The 13,610-nt window shown below is 35.2% G+C and overlaps 1 protein-coding gene across 1 annotated transcript in view; it reads left to right on the top strand.

Annotated features, from left to right (window-relative positions):
* Window positions 1-12,369, top strand: part of LOC105618260 (WD repeat and FYVE domain-containing protein 3) — a 15,799-nt gene extending 3,430 nt beyond the window's left edge. The window contains exons 11-46 of the mRNA XM_012199799.1: window positions 208-498; window positions 572-942; window positions 1,039-1,328; window positions 1,558-1,773; window positions 1,845-2,017; window positions 2,077-2,305; window positions 2,426-2,562; window positions 2,673-2,856; window positions 2,943-3,214; window positions 3,326-3,555; window positions 3,639-3,806; window positions 3,887-4,095; window positions 4,214-4,389; window positions 4,568-4,716; window positions 4,790-4,988; window positions 5,194-5,551; window positions 5,636-5,840; window positions 5,938-6,358; window positions 6,734-6,943; window positions 7,116-7,304; window positions 7,407-7,700; window positions 7,787-8,022; window positions 8,100-8,355; window positions 8,441-8,652; window positions 8,721-8,853; window positions 8,929-9,082; window positions 9,160-9,394; window positions 9,480-9,703; window positions 9,785-10,038; window positions 10,271-10,498; window positions 10,575-10,766; window positions 10,869-11,037; window positions 11,096-11,342; window positions 11,427-11,681; window positions 11,966-12,163; window positions 12,252-12,369. Coding sequence (XP_012055189.1) covers window positions 208-498; window positions 572-942; window positions 1,039-1,328; window positions 1,558-1,773; window positions 1,845-2,017; window positions 2,077-2,305; window positions 2,426-2,562; window positions 2,673-2,856; window positions 2,943-3,214; window positions 3,326-3,555; window positions 3,639-3,806; window positions 3,887-4,095; window positions 4,214-4,389; window positions 4,568-4,716; window positions 4,790-4,988; window positions 5,194-5,551; window positions 5,636-5,840; window positions 5,938-6,358; window positions 6,734-6,943; window positions 7,116-7,304; window positions 7,407-7,700; window positions 7,787-8,022; window positions 8,100-8,355; window positions 8,441-8,652; window positions 8,721-8,853; window positions 8,929-9,082; window positions 9,160-9,394; window positions 9,480-9,703; window positions 9,785-10,038; window positions 10,271-10,498; window positions 10,575-10,766; window positions 10,869-11,037; window positions 11,096-11,342; window positions 11,427-11,681; window positions 11,966-12,163; window positions 12,252-12,369 — 8,082 coding nt within the window. The remainder of the gene's footprint in view (window positions 1-207; window positions 499-571; window positions 943-1,038; window positions 1,329-1,557; window positions 1,774-1,844; window positions 2,018-2,076; window positions 2,306-2,425; window positions 2,563-2,672; window positions 2,857-2,942; window positions 3,215-3,325; window positions 3,556-3,638; window positions 3,807-3,886; window positions 4,096-4,213; window positions 4,390-4,567; window positions 4,717-4,789; window positions 4,989-5,193; window positions 5,552-5,635; window positions 5,841-5,937; window positions 6,359-6,733; window positions 6,944-7,115; window positions 7,305-7,406; window positions 7,701-7,786; window positions 8,023-8,099; window positions 8,356-8,440; window positions 8,653-8,720; window positions 8,854-8,928; window positions 9,083-9,159; window positions 9,395-9,479; window positions 9,704-9,784; window positions 10,039-10,270; window positions 10,499-10,574; window positions 10,767-10,868; window positions 11,038-11,095; window positions 11,343-11,426; window positions 11,682-11,965; window positions 12,164-12,251) is intronic.
* The last annotated feature ends 1,241 nt before the right edge of the window (window positions 12,370-13,610 follow it).

The following is a 13,610-nucleotide window of genomic DNA, read 5'->3' as shown; positions in this document are numbered from 1 at the left end:
CTAAGACGTACTTAGTCGGTACGTTAGTTAGGACCGACGACGTAAATAAGTAAAAACTTTACTTACCTACTACACGTAGTAGTAGTATTAGTAAGACATATTATTATATATATATATATATATATATATATATATATATACATATATAAAATTATGTTATTAATAGCATGCTATTTTTATTTTATAAAAATAATATTGATTTTATAGATTTGCCAATCGAGTCTGTGCGATACTTTACGTCTTCTTGGATGTTTCTCGACACAGACGAAAATCACCGAGATGGATATGATACCAACTATGAATTATCATAATATGCTAATATCATTGTTTACTGGAAGTATATTGGAACCAGTATTTCCAGATAGTATGCCAAAGACATTAGGATACGCGTGCTTACTATTGCGATTGCTTTATGACGTGGCGCTCGATTCCTTTGACAAACCAAATTTAGCTAATGTAGGGATAAGATCTCCAAGTCACAAACAAAATAGCGTAGAGGTATATCTTTTTTATCGGAGAATATCGTCAATGTTTTATCTTTCAAAAATGGTAACTATGGCTTGTATTTCAGCAAAAGTCATTTGACTCTCCTGGAAGCGGCAAGAGATGTATTATAAATTCCTTAAACCTAAGCCCACCTACACCTGAACCAATTGTAGTTCATCCTGGCATAGTAGTGGGAATGCTTCATTTACTCCCGTCTATATCCGAATTATCTAATCCGCAAATGGCACTAGCGTTACAATTGTATGTGGCGGAGATCATCAAGAGTTTGGTACGATCAGAAAGAAATCAGCAAGTGATGTGTGAAGCTGGTATGGCTGGTGAATTGCTATCAGTAGGTAGAATTGCTTTGCAGGATGAAACGCATCCACTTCATCAACCTCTTCAGTACATTATAGAGAGACTCGCTGCGCAATCACTTGAACCGCGAGATCTCAGGTGAAATTGAGATATATATATATATATATAAAAAGAAGAAGAAAATTAAAGGGATATATACGAATTAGCATTATATTCGTAATTTAATTCTTTTAGAGAATTTCTACGTTTGGGCGATCCATTATGTTGTGTTTCACTGGACAATATCGAGCTGAACAAATTTAGAGATGGACCAGTACCTTTGACGCGGATTAAGACATTAGTGTCGATGACGACGCCCAAGGATTTCAGAGCTCACGGTTCGTGCACCTTACCACCTTTTGTGGAGTTGGACATGAGTGCCGAAGGTTTTGCGTGTTTGTATCTACCAAGTGTTGCCCCGCAAAGTACCACACCTCCTACAGTCGTCTCTGCCGACAATAGTGTACTGGGAGGAATTGGATCAGGTAAATGATATATTAATGATGTATTAATTATAATTGTATTCAATTTATCTCTGTTACGTTATAGTAGATCATGCTGAAACATTCGTATAAAGAAAAAAATAGTATATAATAGTCATACATATTTCATGAATACTAAAAATAACAAAGACGTAATGACAATGAAAAAATAATTAATTTCATAACTTTAAAAATTGTATGATTGTTATTAGCATATAAAAAATTATTTTAGGCGATAGATTATTTCCACCACAGACCGGCTTAACGTACAGCACATGGATATGTGTTGACAAGTTTAGTGATCCCAGAACTGATCCCCATTGTGTAAGATTACTCACCTTGGTGCGCACTCCACAATCAGCAAGAGATTTAATTTGTCTGACTGCAGTTCTTAGCGCTAGAGATAAAGCTATTATCGTTTCCACTCAAGAGACATCCATTCCGCAAAGTGAGTATATTCTAAAAATATGCATTAAGTATCATACAAAAGCAACATAATATAAATTAATGTGCATTTAGATACAGGTGAATGGGAACCTGAAGGAACAGGTGAATGTGGTGCCAGAGTTTGGTGTCCTGATTTACTTCATGAAGGACAGTGGCATCATATAGCTATTGTACTAAACCGTGCAGTTTTGAAAAACTCCAGCTTCTCATTATACTTGGATGGTCAGCATATACATAGTCAAAAGGTAATTATCATTAAAACAAAGTAATTTCAAGATCATATATACAATGTATTTATTTTTAGCTTCATTATATTACACAAGTTCCTGGAGGTGGGGCAGCCAACTTAACTGTGGCTTCTCCAGTTTATGGTTACATCGGTACACCACCCTGTTGGCGCCGATATTCTAGATTGACTTGGAAACAAGGACCGTGCCATTTGGTGGAAGAAGTGTTTAATTCTCAGAACATTGCTACTTTGTTTAGACTGGGGCCACATTATATGGGAAGCTTGCAAGCACCGCAATTGAGTGGTATTAATATATATAAACATATATAAATATATATAAACATATATAAATATATAAACATGATTAATCTTTAAAATATAATTCTATAATTATAATAAATATTAACAATATACATTATTACAGGCCCTGAACCTCTAGCACCTCTTGTGGCCGAAGAAAAGGTTGTGTTTGGATTGAATGCAAAAGCCATGTCGCAATTAACGCTAGCTAAAATTAGAAAGGTTTACAGCCGAGCTGATAATAAGTCAATTGCCAAACAAGTATGGATAACTTAATTTTCTTATCTAATCTTCTTTTCTAAATCAGAAGAAAAAAAGAGATTAAAATTCAAACTAAATGACACGCATTTAAATCTGATTATTTTGTACAGCTTGGCATGTCATCCCATGAAAATGCCACACCTATCAGAGTTCTCCATAATTCCGCGGGACATCTCAGTGGTCCAGCCAGAGCATTAGGTGGTGTAGTTGTCGGTTATCTTGGCGTTCGTGTATTTAGTCCTAAACCAGTAGCTACTATGATTGACAATGTAGGAGGATGTTCAGTGTTATTAGGTATGACTAAAAATTAAATGATGATGCTTAACTCGATATTGTGATGATAAAACAAGATTAAGAGTGAGCTTAAATCTGTTTAAAAGGTTTAATAGCTATGGCCCAAGATGTAGAATCATTATATGCGGCTGTAAAGGCACTAGTATGCGTAGTGAGATCCAACCAAGCAGCCCAACAGGAGATGGATCGCAGGAGAGGATATCAGACTCTAGCTATGTTGTTAAGAAGAAAATGTCCTCTTCTAAACAGCCATATATTGCACTTAACGTTCAGTCTCGTAGGGACAGTTGATAGCGGCAGAGAAACGAGTGCAATTCCTAATGTTACAGCATTTCAGGATCTCTTATGCGATTTGCAAGTAAGTTTTAAAAAAAGTTCATAATTTTAATGTAGTCTGTTTGTAATGTAATCTGATGGGCGTGAATTTAAACAGACACATTATTGATTTAATTAATTTATTCAAATTTAGGTTTGGCACGAAGCACCTGGAGAATTGCTTAGATCTCTTCTTGAACACTTGTATGAACTAATAGCGGAATCCAGTGAAAAACGAACTAACTTGCGATTAATGAGAGATCTACAATTAGTACATAAACTGTTGCACATCTTAAGCGAAGTAAAATTAAGTAGCACTAGACAGATCCTTCTAGCACTTCTTAGTATATTATTGAGTCAACCACGACAAGCTGATTTATTATGGTAAACATCTCTTTTGTTTACATTTGCATAATTGTATTATATTAATTTTATACATTTACAGCTTTTATTTGTCTTTTGTTCAGGTTTGGGCAATTCATTGTGGCTACGTTACCGCTGTGCCCCGAAAAACATCTAATCCTTAGAGAAGGAGAAGGAATCAAGGATGGGGAAGGAGAGAGTATACTTTTACGTAATCGTTGTTTACAGCTTTTACATTCGTTATTGTTTAATGGATCCAAAGTTAATGTAAAGTAAGAAATTATGCTAATATCTTTAATTGTGTCAGCATGCCGAATATATTATATTTGATGATATAAATTATGTTTTGCAGTATGTGTGAAGAAGTAGCTAAAGTTTTGGGCCTAGATTGGGTACTACTGTTCCTCCAGTCTGGTCTTCATAGTACTACTGTTGTCTGGGGGTTACGTATACTCGTAGCGATATGTTCCGTGCAATCGATTCTGCAAAAATTCAAAGAGGGCACGAGCAATGGCGGTTGGTTACGACATACCGATCATAATAAGATGGCACTAGCACTTGGTATGTAATAGCAATGATTTTGTACCTATCACTTACATAAACGCTTCAATAAATATTTTTTCTACATATTTAACCTAAAATAATTGTAATAAAATAATATAATTATAACATGTAACAGGTTGCCATCAACAAATGTCAACTGGTGAAATTAAACCATCCGGGCTTCACGTACCAGGATTTCAGCATCTGGGCTGGTTGCTTCCGCAACATATCGATCTTGTTCCGGAACTTTATTTTCTCTTCATCGCTCTCATGATGGGGCAGCCTGTAAAATTATTACCTACTGATTCAAAAGTAAAAATACTATTGATTGCATCTTTAAATGTATCTATATGTACTTTCGCGAAGTTTCAAGTCTAATCGTGAAATAAGTATTTCATTTAGTTGCTTTTTAATCTCGATTTTGCTGCTTTATTAGCATTTAATATGTAAAAAATAACAATACTAATTACGTATTACAATTATACGGCAGCTCGATTTGGATAACGTTTGGAATTTTATGTTTGGAGTCCCGGCAAATCACACACTATCATCTTTTGCTAGTAGAATTAATCTATGTCCTGAAGCAATGGTCACGTTACTAGCTATGGTGCGGACTATGTTGAATAGTCACACGAACAAGTAAGTTATTTCATGAGCCATTAATCTAGTTCAACAATAATTGTATTATATTAACGAATCTTTCTTTCAACAGCCCAGAAATATTACCAGCGTGGTTAAACGATTATCCCGTGACAATAATACAATTCTTGTTCTTCCTTTATCGCAATTTCACTGACTTCATGCAAGTCTTTATGTCCGCGGAAGTTTTGGGTGCCTTAGCTGGAACCTTGTTTCCGAAACCCGCGAGTTCTAGTCAGGATAGTAGCGGTGCTAGTACCCCAGCTGACGAGGTAATTACATTAGTTCAGTGTATTTTTCTAAAAGAAAGCACATGTTTAATTTTCGAAGTTTAAAGAATTGAATATCACGATTATTATATCCATAGTACTTTTAAAAAGTTTACTAAATTTGTTAAATTCTAAGGTATTCTTATGGATGTTTTGTAGATATTTTAGAATTAAAGATATTAACTTTAATGTCGGATAATTATTGCAGCAAGAACCAGTATTAGTGAGATCGCCGTCGAAAGACGTTGGGCTGACAAATCATCCGGCAAAAAAGTTTGTAATGGACTTTTTTAAAGTTATCGTTGTTGACTCGCTTTCATTGCCAGTTACGGCGAAATCGCCGGCGATAGATCTTGTCCTTGAGGCATGGCCGGAACATGCATCAACAGGACAGCAAATGCGTTATCAAACAGAGGTGTTGTCTATATTAATGGAACATTTGTTAGCCGCAGATGTATTAATAGGGGAACAGGCTGCGTTACCTGTCGTTCCTGGTGGATCGGCCAATAATATAACTAATAATGTTTGCTACGTGGCAGCCAGAATAGTTGACAAATTGTGGCAAGGTAATAGTTTATTTTCTGTGTGCGCGTTAATCAAATTGAATAAAATTAATAGAAAACGTTACTACATGTCTTCTCAAATATCAGGCGCTTTAACAAAAGATCCACATGAAGTATTTGATTTCATCGTAAAACTAATTGGGCAAGCAAAAAGGCGACCCGGCGCTGTCAGTATGGAAGGTCTTCATCACTGCCTGAATAGGACAATTTTATTCTTACTGTCACGTGCGACCGATTCCATTGCCGATCAAATGGCGGTATTAGAGGCATTACATAAGCTTACTACTCATAGGTATGTGCAATTTACAGAAAAATATATGTGTTTACATACATATATAATATGTATATTTTTGTTAAAAAAATTAAATAATATTATGATTTTTCTGCAGATTATTAGTATTCGGTGCTGGCAATCACGAATTAGAATTTATCGGCTGTTTAACGTATTGTTTGTTACAATTAACGGCTGATATAAAAATCATGTTGGACACTAACATGAAAACCACATGGCACGTTAATCCGCAAGTGGAATCCAGCGATGATAGATTGATGTCTCATCAAGGGCACAATTTAATGGCTGTAGCGGCAACGAGAGTCTGGGAGGAGTTATATGTGTGCAAAAAGCCTGCAATAGAGGAAGTTTTTAAAGTAACTCTATCAGCGCCTGTGGCTAATGAGCGGGCACCAGAATTGCCAATCGTGAGAGAACAAGTTCATGAAGCTGCATCAAAGCTTTGGCTAAATTATGTAGTTTCGGAAAGAAGAGCCTCGTATAGAGTTCCCTGGGAACTCCATAATCAAATCCAATCGGTATGTTAAAGTTTTTTCTTTATCTGTGTGCGTCATTCAGTTATTAAAAATAAAATTATTGAATATTAATTCTATTTTATTACATTTAATTATATTATGTCTCTTAATATTTATATCATCCCTTCGGTACTCTATTGTTTTTGTCATGTATGTAACATATGAGTAAAAATTACATAAAAATGACCATTTTTTTTAAAATAAAAATATTAAAACCAAACATTAAGGAAAATATAACGATAATAAGTAAATGTATGTATCTTTAAAAAGAATTATAACTTATAAAGTAAAAGAAATCTCGGAGCCATAATAAAAGTAGCATCAAAGGATTATATTTAATATTTATCAAGTCATATAGGTTATATAAAAAAATTACAGAAAATCCAAAAGGTGACAGGAGGATTGACGAGATTAGCTAGTCGAACGAAAGTGCGAAAAGAGGAATCTGTGCGCATAAGGCTTAGATTACATCAGAATACTGTTGCACAGTGGACGGAACAACATGTCGCGTTAGTCAGGGAACTGGCTGCAGTACGGCGTTTGCAGCACCAACAGACCAATCTGCACACTCAACGTTATGTGTATCAAGTAAGAAATTTTGTCTAAGAATTCTATTTATTTCTATTTAATAATTTCGATTTTTATCAAGTAAAGTCAATATTTACCTAAACTTGTACAAGAAATATATTTTGCATTAATAAAGAAAAGTAAAATAAGTGGATAAAACAATATACTAAAAATGTTTTTAATTCATCTGTAGGAATGGTTGCAAACCGAGACGGAATTGACTAGAGAACGCGGTCTTTGGGGACCTCCGACGCCCACTATATTGGACAAATGGATGTTGGACATGACCGAAGGACCATGTAGAATGCGAAAGAAGATGATGAAAAATGAACTCTTCTACATACATTATCCATATCGGCCTGAATTAGAGCATCCTGATAATGTGAGTATGTCTTTACGATGATAAATCTAGAATTATTTCAAAACTTAAATATAAGCATTTATACGTATTCATCATAACATATGATGATCTATTATTGTTTAGAAACAGCTAAAGTACAAAGTAGCGACAAGCATGGATAGTAAGGACTATTATCTGAAGCAGCTCGGTAATTCATCGGGAATGTTTGAACGTGAACGAGACCCCGTTATAGATGATACACCATTAAATGTCAATGAAACTTCTACTGAGAGCGAGCCGCCGATGGTTCCGTGCACGCTGGAACGCCACGCCAGCGAGCCAGACGAAGCGCCCGAGGATAACGAACAAGAAGAAGAAAACAACCAAACTGTTCCAGACAATCAAACGTTGATACGTCTACTTGAGGAACATGAGAAGGTTATCACATGTCGATAAAATTGTCCATAAAATTGCCATGTTACAATCGAAACGCTTTTTTTTCAATCTTTCTGTTCACATTTCAGATAAGTCACATGTTTAGATGCGCGCGAATACAGGGTTTGGATACAACCGAGGGTCTTCTCTTATTTGGAAAGGAACATTTTTATGTGATCGACGGATTTACATTGTTGAAATCTAGAGAGATAAGAGATATAGAGAGTTTGCCAGATGCATATGAACCGATTCTACCGTCGCCGGGATCTCCCAGAAGATCCAGAGCGATGAGACAATGTTCCAAATTTAATTACGAAGACATCAGGTATTCTAGAGACAAAATTGTTTTTTTTACATTTTGACATTTGAATAATTTTAAAATATGGACTTTGTTATTCACAGGGAAGTACATAAGAGGCGATACTTATTACAACCTATGGCGTTAGAAGTATTCAGTGGAGATGGTAGAAACTATTTATTGGCATTTCCGCGAAAAGTAAGGAACAAAGTTTATCAAAGGTTCATGACATTCGCTACTGCGATCGCCGACAGCGCTCAACAATCCGTAGCTGGTCAGAGGCGAACGGCGAATGTCGAGCAGGCCACCGGCTTGCTCTCAAATCTTATAGGAGAAACTTCGGTTACCCAGAGATGGGTGGTTAGTAATTACAACAACTAAGTAAAATAAACAGGATAAATGATGAAGTCTATACTCCTTATTAATTAGGGATATTTTCTTTCAGAGAGGAGAAATATCTAACTTCCAATATCTGATGCATCTCAATACTCTAGCGGGTCGTAGCTATAACGATCTCATGCAATATCCGATTTTCCCGTGGATCTTAGCCGATTATGATAGCGAGGAACTTGATCTCACAGATTCATCGACGTTTAGAGATTTCAGCAAACCTATGGGCGCACAAAGTTCCGAACGATTGTTGCAATTTAAGAAAAGGTATAGAAAATATAGTGACATACATATACATCATGGATATGTCTTTAAAATAATTATTCTTTTTGTAGATATAAAGAATGGGATGATCCACATGGAGAGACTCCCCCTTATCATTATGGCACACATTATTCCTCAGCGATGATAGTATGTTCCTATTTAGTAAGAATGGAACCATTCACGCAACATTTTCTCAGATTACAGGTTTGTACATGTCGGAAATATTTTTATTCTCAATTTTCATATATGTGATTACTAATTGTGTGTGATTTTTTGCAGGGTGGGCATTTTGATTTAGCCGACAGGATGTTCAATAGCATAAAGGAAGCGTGGCTGTCCGCTTCCAAACACAACATGGCCGACGTGAAAGAACTTATCCCGGAATTTTTTTATCTCCCGGAATTCCTAGTCAATTCAAATCATTTTGATTTAGGTAAATATCTAATCGAACAGTACATTATTTCAATTTCTTCGTGCGTAATGGTTTCACACATGACATTTTGCCTACAGGCTCTAAGCAAAGCGGTGTTCAACTCGGCGATATCGTTCTTCCCCCTTGGGCGAAGCAGGATCCTCGTGAATTTATCCGTGTACACAGACTCGCATTGGAGTGCGACTATGTGTCGCAGCATCTCCACCAGTGGATCGATCTAATATTTGGGTGCAAGCAGAATGGTCCGGCGGCTGTCGAAGCCGTTAATGTATTCCATCATTTGTTTTACGAAGGCAACGTTGATATCTACAAGTCAGTTTAATTAATTCATAATTCCATTCATTTATTATTCCCAAGATTGCCTAGAATAAGTTTTCTAATTCTGTTTCGATTATAGCATCGATGATCCGCTGAAAAAGAATGCTACTATCGGCTTCATCAATAATTTCGGTCAGATACCTAAGCAATTATTCAAGAAGCCACATCCAGCGAAGAAGATGACGCAGAGAACCAGCGTTATAGATCCTGGACCCATTACCCCTGGACTGAGCATCACTACGTCTGACAAATTGTTCTTCCATAATCTCGATAATTTGAAACCGTCGCTGCAACCCATTAAAGGTTCATATTTTTCTAATTGATATTCTCCATTAATAACTCCGCACATTTTTAAATATTTAATTTATTTCTTCTCTTTCACAGAATTAAAGGGTCCCGTTGGACAGATATTGCACGTTGATAAAGCTGTGTTAGCGGTGGAACAAAATAAGACACTCATTCCACCCTCCTATAATAAGTACGTAGCATGGGGATTCGCCGATCATTCTCTTAGAATAGGGAATTATGACAGTGACAAGGCGATTTTTGTCGGTGAGGCTATGATGCAAAGCAGCGGGGAAATAGTGGCATGCGTTTGTCCGTCTTCCAAATTGATAGTTACTGCTGGCACCAGCTCCGTAAGCTTCTCGTTTGTAGGAAAGAGGGGATAAATACAAGATAGCTTCAAGAAAGAAAAAACGAGTTTTTTGAATAAAAACTGTGAACCTATTTTAGACACATCGCATTCTGTTTTATTAATATTTCAGTACAGTTATTTGAGAAGTAATTTAAAATTGATTTGAAAAAAATTACCTGAAGCTATCCTTTTCTATTCTATTTTATGCTAATATTAAATGGACATGTTTGTAGGTCGTTACTGTTTGGGAGTACGTCAAACGGCAACTTTCCATAAAACAATGCCTGTATGGACATACCGATGCAGTCACATGTTTATCATCCAGTCCCGCATATAACGTTATCGTGTCTGGATCGCGAGATGGTACGGCGATTATATGGGATTTATCCCGATGTCTATTCGTGCGTCAGCTTAGAGGCCATGCAGGACCAGTGGCTGCAGTAGCGATAAATGAATTAACGGTATTTACATTAACGTAAAGATGTAAAGTACATAAATATATGTATTAAAGTGTTATATAAAAAAATATATTTGCAGGGAGACATAGCTACATGCGCAGCAACGTGGTTACACGTGTGGAGTATCAATGGGGAAGAATTGGCGAGTGTTAATACATGCGTTGGCCGCGCTGATAGAATGCAACAAATATTATGTGTCGCTTTCAGTCAGACTCATGAATGGGACTCTCAAAATGTTATTATGACTGGCTCTACTGATGGTGTTGCTCGTGTAAGATACAACGTTTCCATTCCTCTAAAATATTTTAGTAAAATTCTCTCAATGAAAAAAATATATTTGTTGATATTCTAACTGAATGCAATTTATTTATAGATGTGGTCGATGGATTACGTGCAAGTACCTGCGGAGGAAGAAAAGCCTGAAGAAGTAACAACTGCCAAAGAAAAAAATGAGAAACAAAACACGGAAGGCAATCAAACTGAAACGAAGAAGAGAGTTCAGGAATTAGTCAAACAAATGAGTATATCTGCTGAGGGATCAGGTAAGTAATGTCGCGGCATATATCAATGAATGCAGTTGTAATAGACTTTTACTTTAAGGTGCACTTATGAAAAGTGGCTCTGAAAGTAGTCTCTCTGAAGCGGAAAATGCCAAAGAAGCTTCCAGGCTTCATGAGGAAAAAGAGGAATGTTCCGATAATGAATCTAGTAATGGTTCAAGTAATAAGCCTTCACCTCAGAATAATCATGCATCACTGGTCGTATTGCGTCGAAAAAGTCGCGGAAATCCGATGTTCAGGAAAAGCGAAGGTGGCGGACGTGCCGATAGCGAAGGCACACAAACCAGGTAATACAGTTGGTTTATATAATCAATTTATAGTCGCGGAAATCTTATTGTAATCGTGGGATATACCTTTGTTATGTTTTACAGCGAGTCCGTCAGTAATCCCGGAGATTCCGAAGGGGCCTTGAGGGCTAGTAAAAGCGATACTAGTTTGACCGATAGTTTCGTTATGGTTACCGAAGCTGACACAAAGCCGCGAAAGATCAATCCGCAAAATATTCTGCGGGATGGTTTCAAGTGGCAAAGACAATTGGTATTTCGCAGTAAATTAACAATGCATACTGCCTATGATCGTAAAGATAATGCAGAACCAGCATCCATCACGGCCCTAGCAGTATCAAGGTATTTGTGAAGAGTATATAATACTTGAATATATAATATTTTGTTGAAATTATTGTAATATATTAATAATATAATATTTCTCATAATAAAATAAATTTTGCTAAATTTACTTATTGGTTTGCAATCTCTTTCTCAATAAATATAAAAAATGACTATAATTGAAATAAAAATATCTCAGTTTATAATTGTACCAATATTCACTTTTATATGTGATTAATGAACATAAAATTTAATTATTTATGAGATAATATTAGGTACATTAAAACATATGTTGTACTTTGCAGGGATCACAGGACAGTCTATGTAGGTGACACTCGTGGTAGAGTATTTTCATGGAGCGTGTGCGAACAACCTGGACGTACGGTTGCTGATCACTGGCTGAAAGACGAGGGAGCAGACTCTTGCGCTGGTTGCGGCGTCAGATTCAATCTATATGAAAGAAGACACCATTGCCGCAACTGTGGGCAAGTATTCTGTTCGAGGTAAGTCTTGGAGATTATAATTGATCAAGAAAATTATTCTGATTTCTTATTGCTTTGGGTATGTAGCCGAATAAATTATTTCATACAGATGCAGCCGATTCGAGTCCAAAATATCCAGGCTCGGTATCCTAAAGCCGGTTAGAGTCTGTCAGGGCTGTTATTCGTCATTACGATCTCAGAGTAACTCCACTGAGAGTAACACTTAATATGACAGCATGAAGTCTTATCTTATATAAATCGTTAAATTATATTGAAAATTTATTAACGGGTTGTAAATACTTCAGTGTACGTATTAATCTTTCAGTTGAAATTCTGTACGCGAACAAAAAACACAAGTGCGTTTTGTTCTCTCTCGTGTGCGAACTAAACGCGCGAGCTGTTATATTGTATTTTTTTATAGATGAGTTTTATTGCAGTCGTGAGTTTTATTCATATCTGCGTAAGTAAAGATTGTTGCATTTTTATTCTTCATGATGACATTTCCATTCGATCGACTTTATTGAAACAACAACAAGGTATGATTATTATAGATGTTAGATGCTAGACGCTGCATTCCTTGTCAATTGTTTCAAGTTAGATAGAATATTATTAACTTATGAAAAAGAGAGAGAAACAATTTTAATATGTTAAGATGCATTATGCATTTAATATATACTTCTTTTCATTGACAGAACTATATAAAGCGTTGCACACTAATTTTTTTTCTCTCTATTCCTATGTTTTAAAAAATCAAGTTATATTATAAATCAAGTATTAATTATATGTTACCCTAAAGATTTGCATCAAGGGGTAAGATGTACTTTCCAAATTTTCTTAATTCTTATATATATTTATACATACTCAACATTGCCGTGTATTAAGTCGCAAAATGGTAACAATATTTATATTATATCTAATCTATTATGGAATATTATACCTTGATTATCATTATATTACATAATATTACATATAAAATTAAGTATATGACGTGGTATATAATCTGTGATTTTATTTTTCTATTTTTATTTACCGATTCTCATAAATATTGATCTATGTTATTATATCGATATTTTATGACTTTGGTTATTGATTTCATAATTTCATATTTTATTCAATAATAAATGAGAAAAAATATTTTAATGTTAAATTGCATTTGAAAATAGTTACAATTAAAATTTTTAATTTATTTAATATAATAACGAGAAAAAGATATGTATGTATAGGTATAAGATCGTTTTTTTTTTGTATACACAATTTATTTTTTAATTTTATTTGTTTAATTATTTATTTATGTATTTTATTTATTCGTATCACTTTTTATCTTTATATCAAAATATTTTATTATTCTTAAAGAGAATTGGAAAGTATCTCTTTCTGATACAGACGTATAACTATTTGTTTTATCATACATCATATACGTTCGACTTTTCTATCACGCATATGATATATACAATCGCTATTAAGAATT

The sequence above is a fragment of the Atta cephalotes genome (assembly GCF_000143395.1).
Source record: "Atta cephalotes unplaced genomic scaffold scaffold00016, whole genome shotgun sequence".
Taxonomy (NCBI): domain Eukaryota; kingdom Metazoa; phylum Arthropoda; class Insecta; order Hymenoptera; family Formicidae; genus Atta; species Atta cephalotes.
This window is presented reverse-complemented; position numbering and strand designations above follow the sequence as displayed.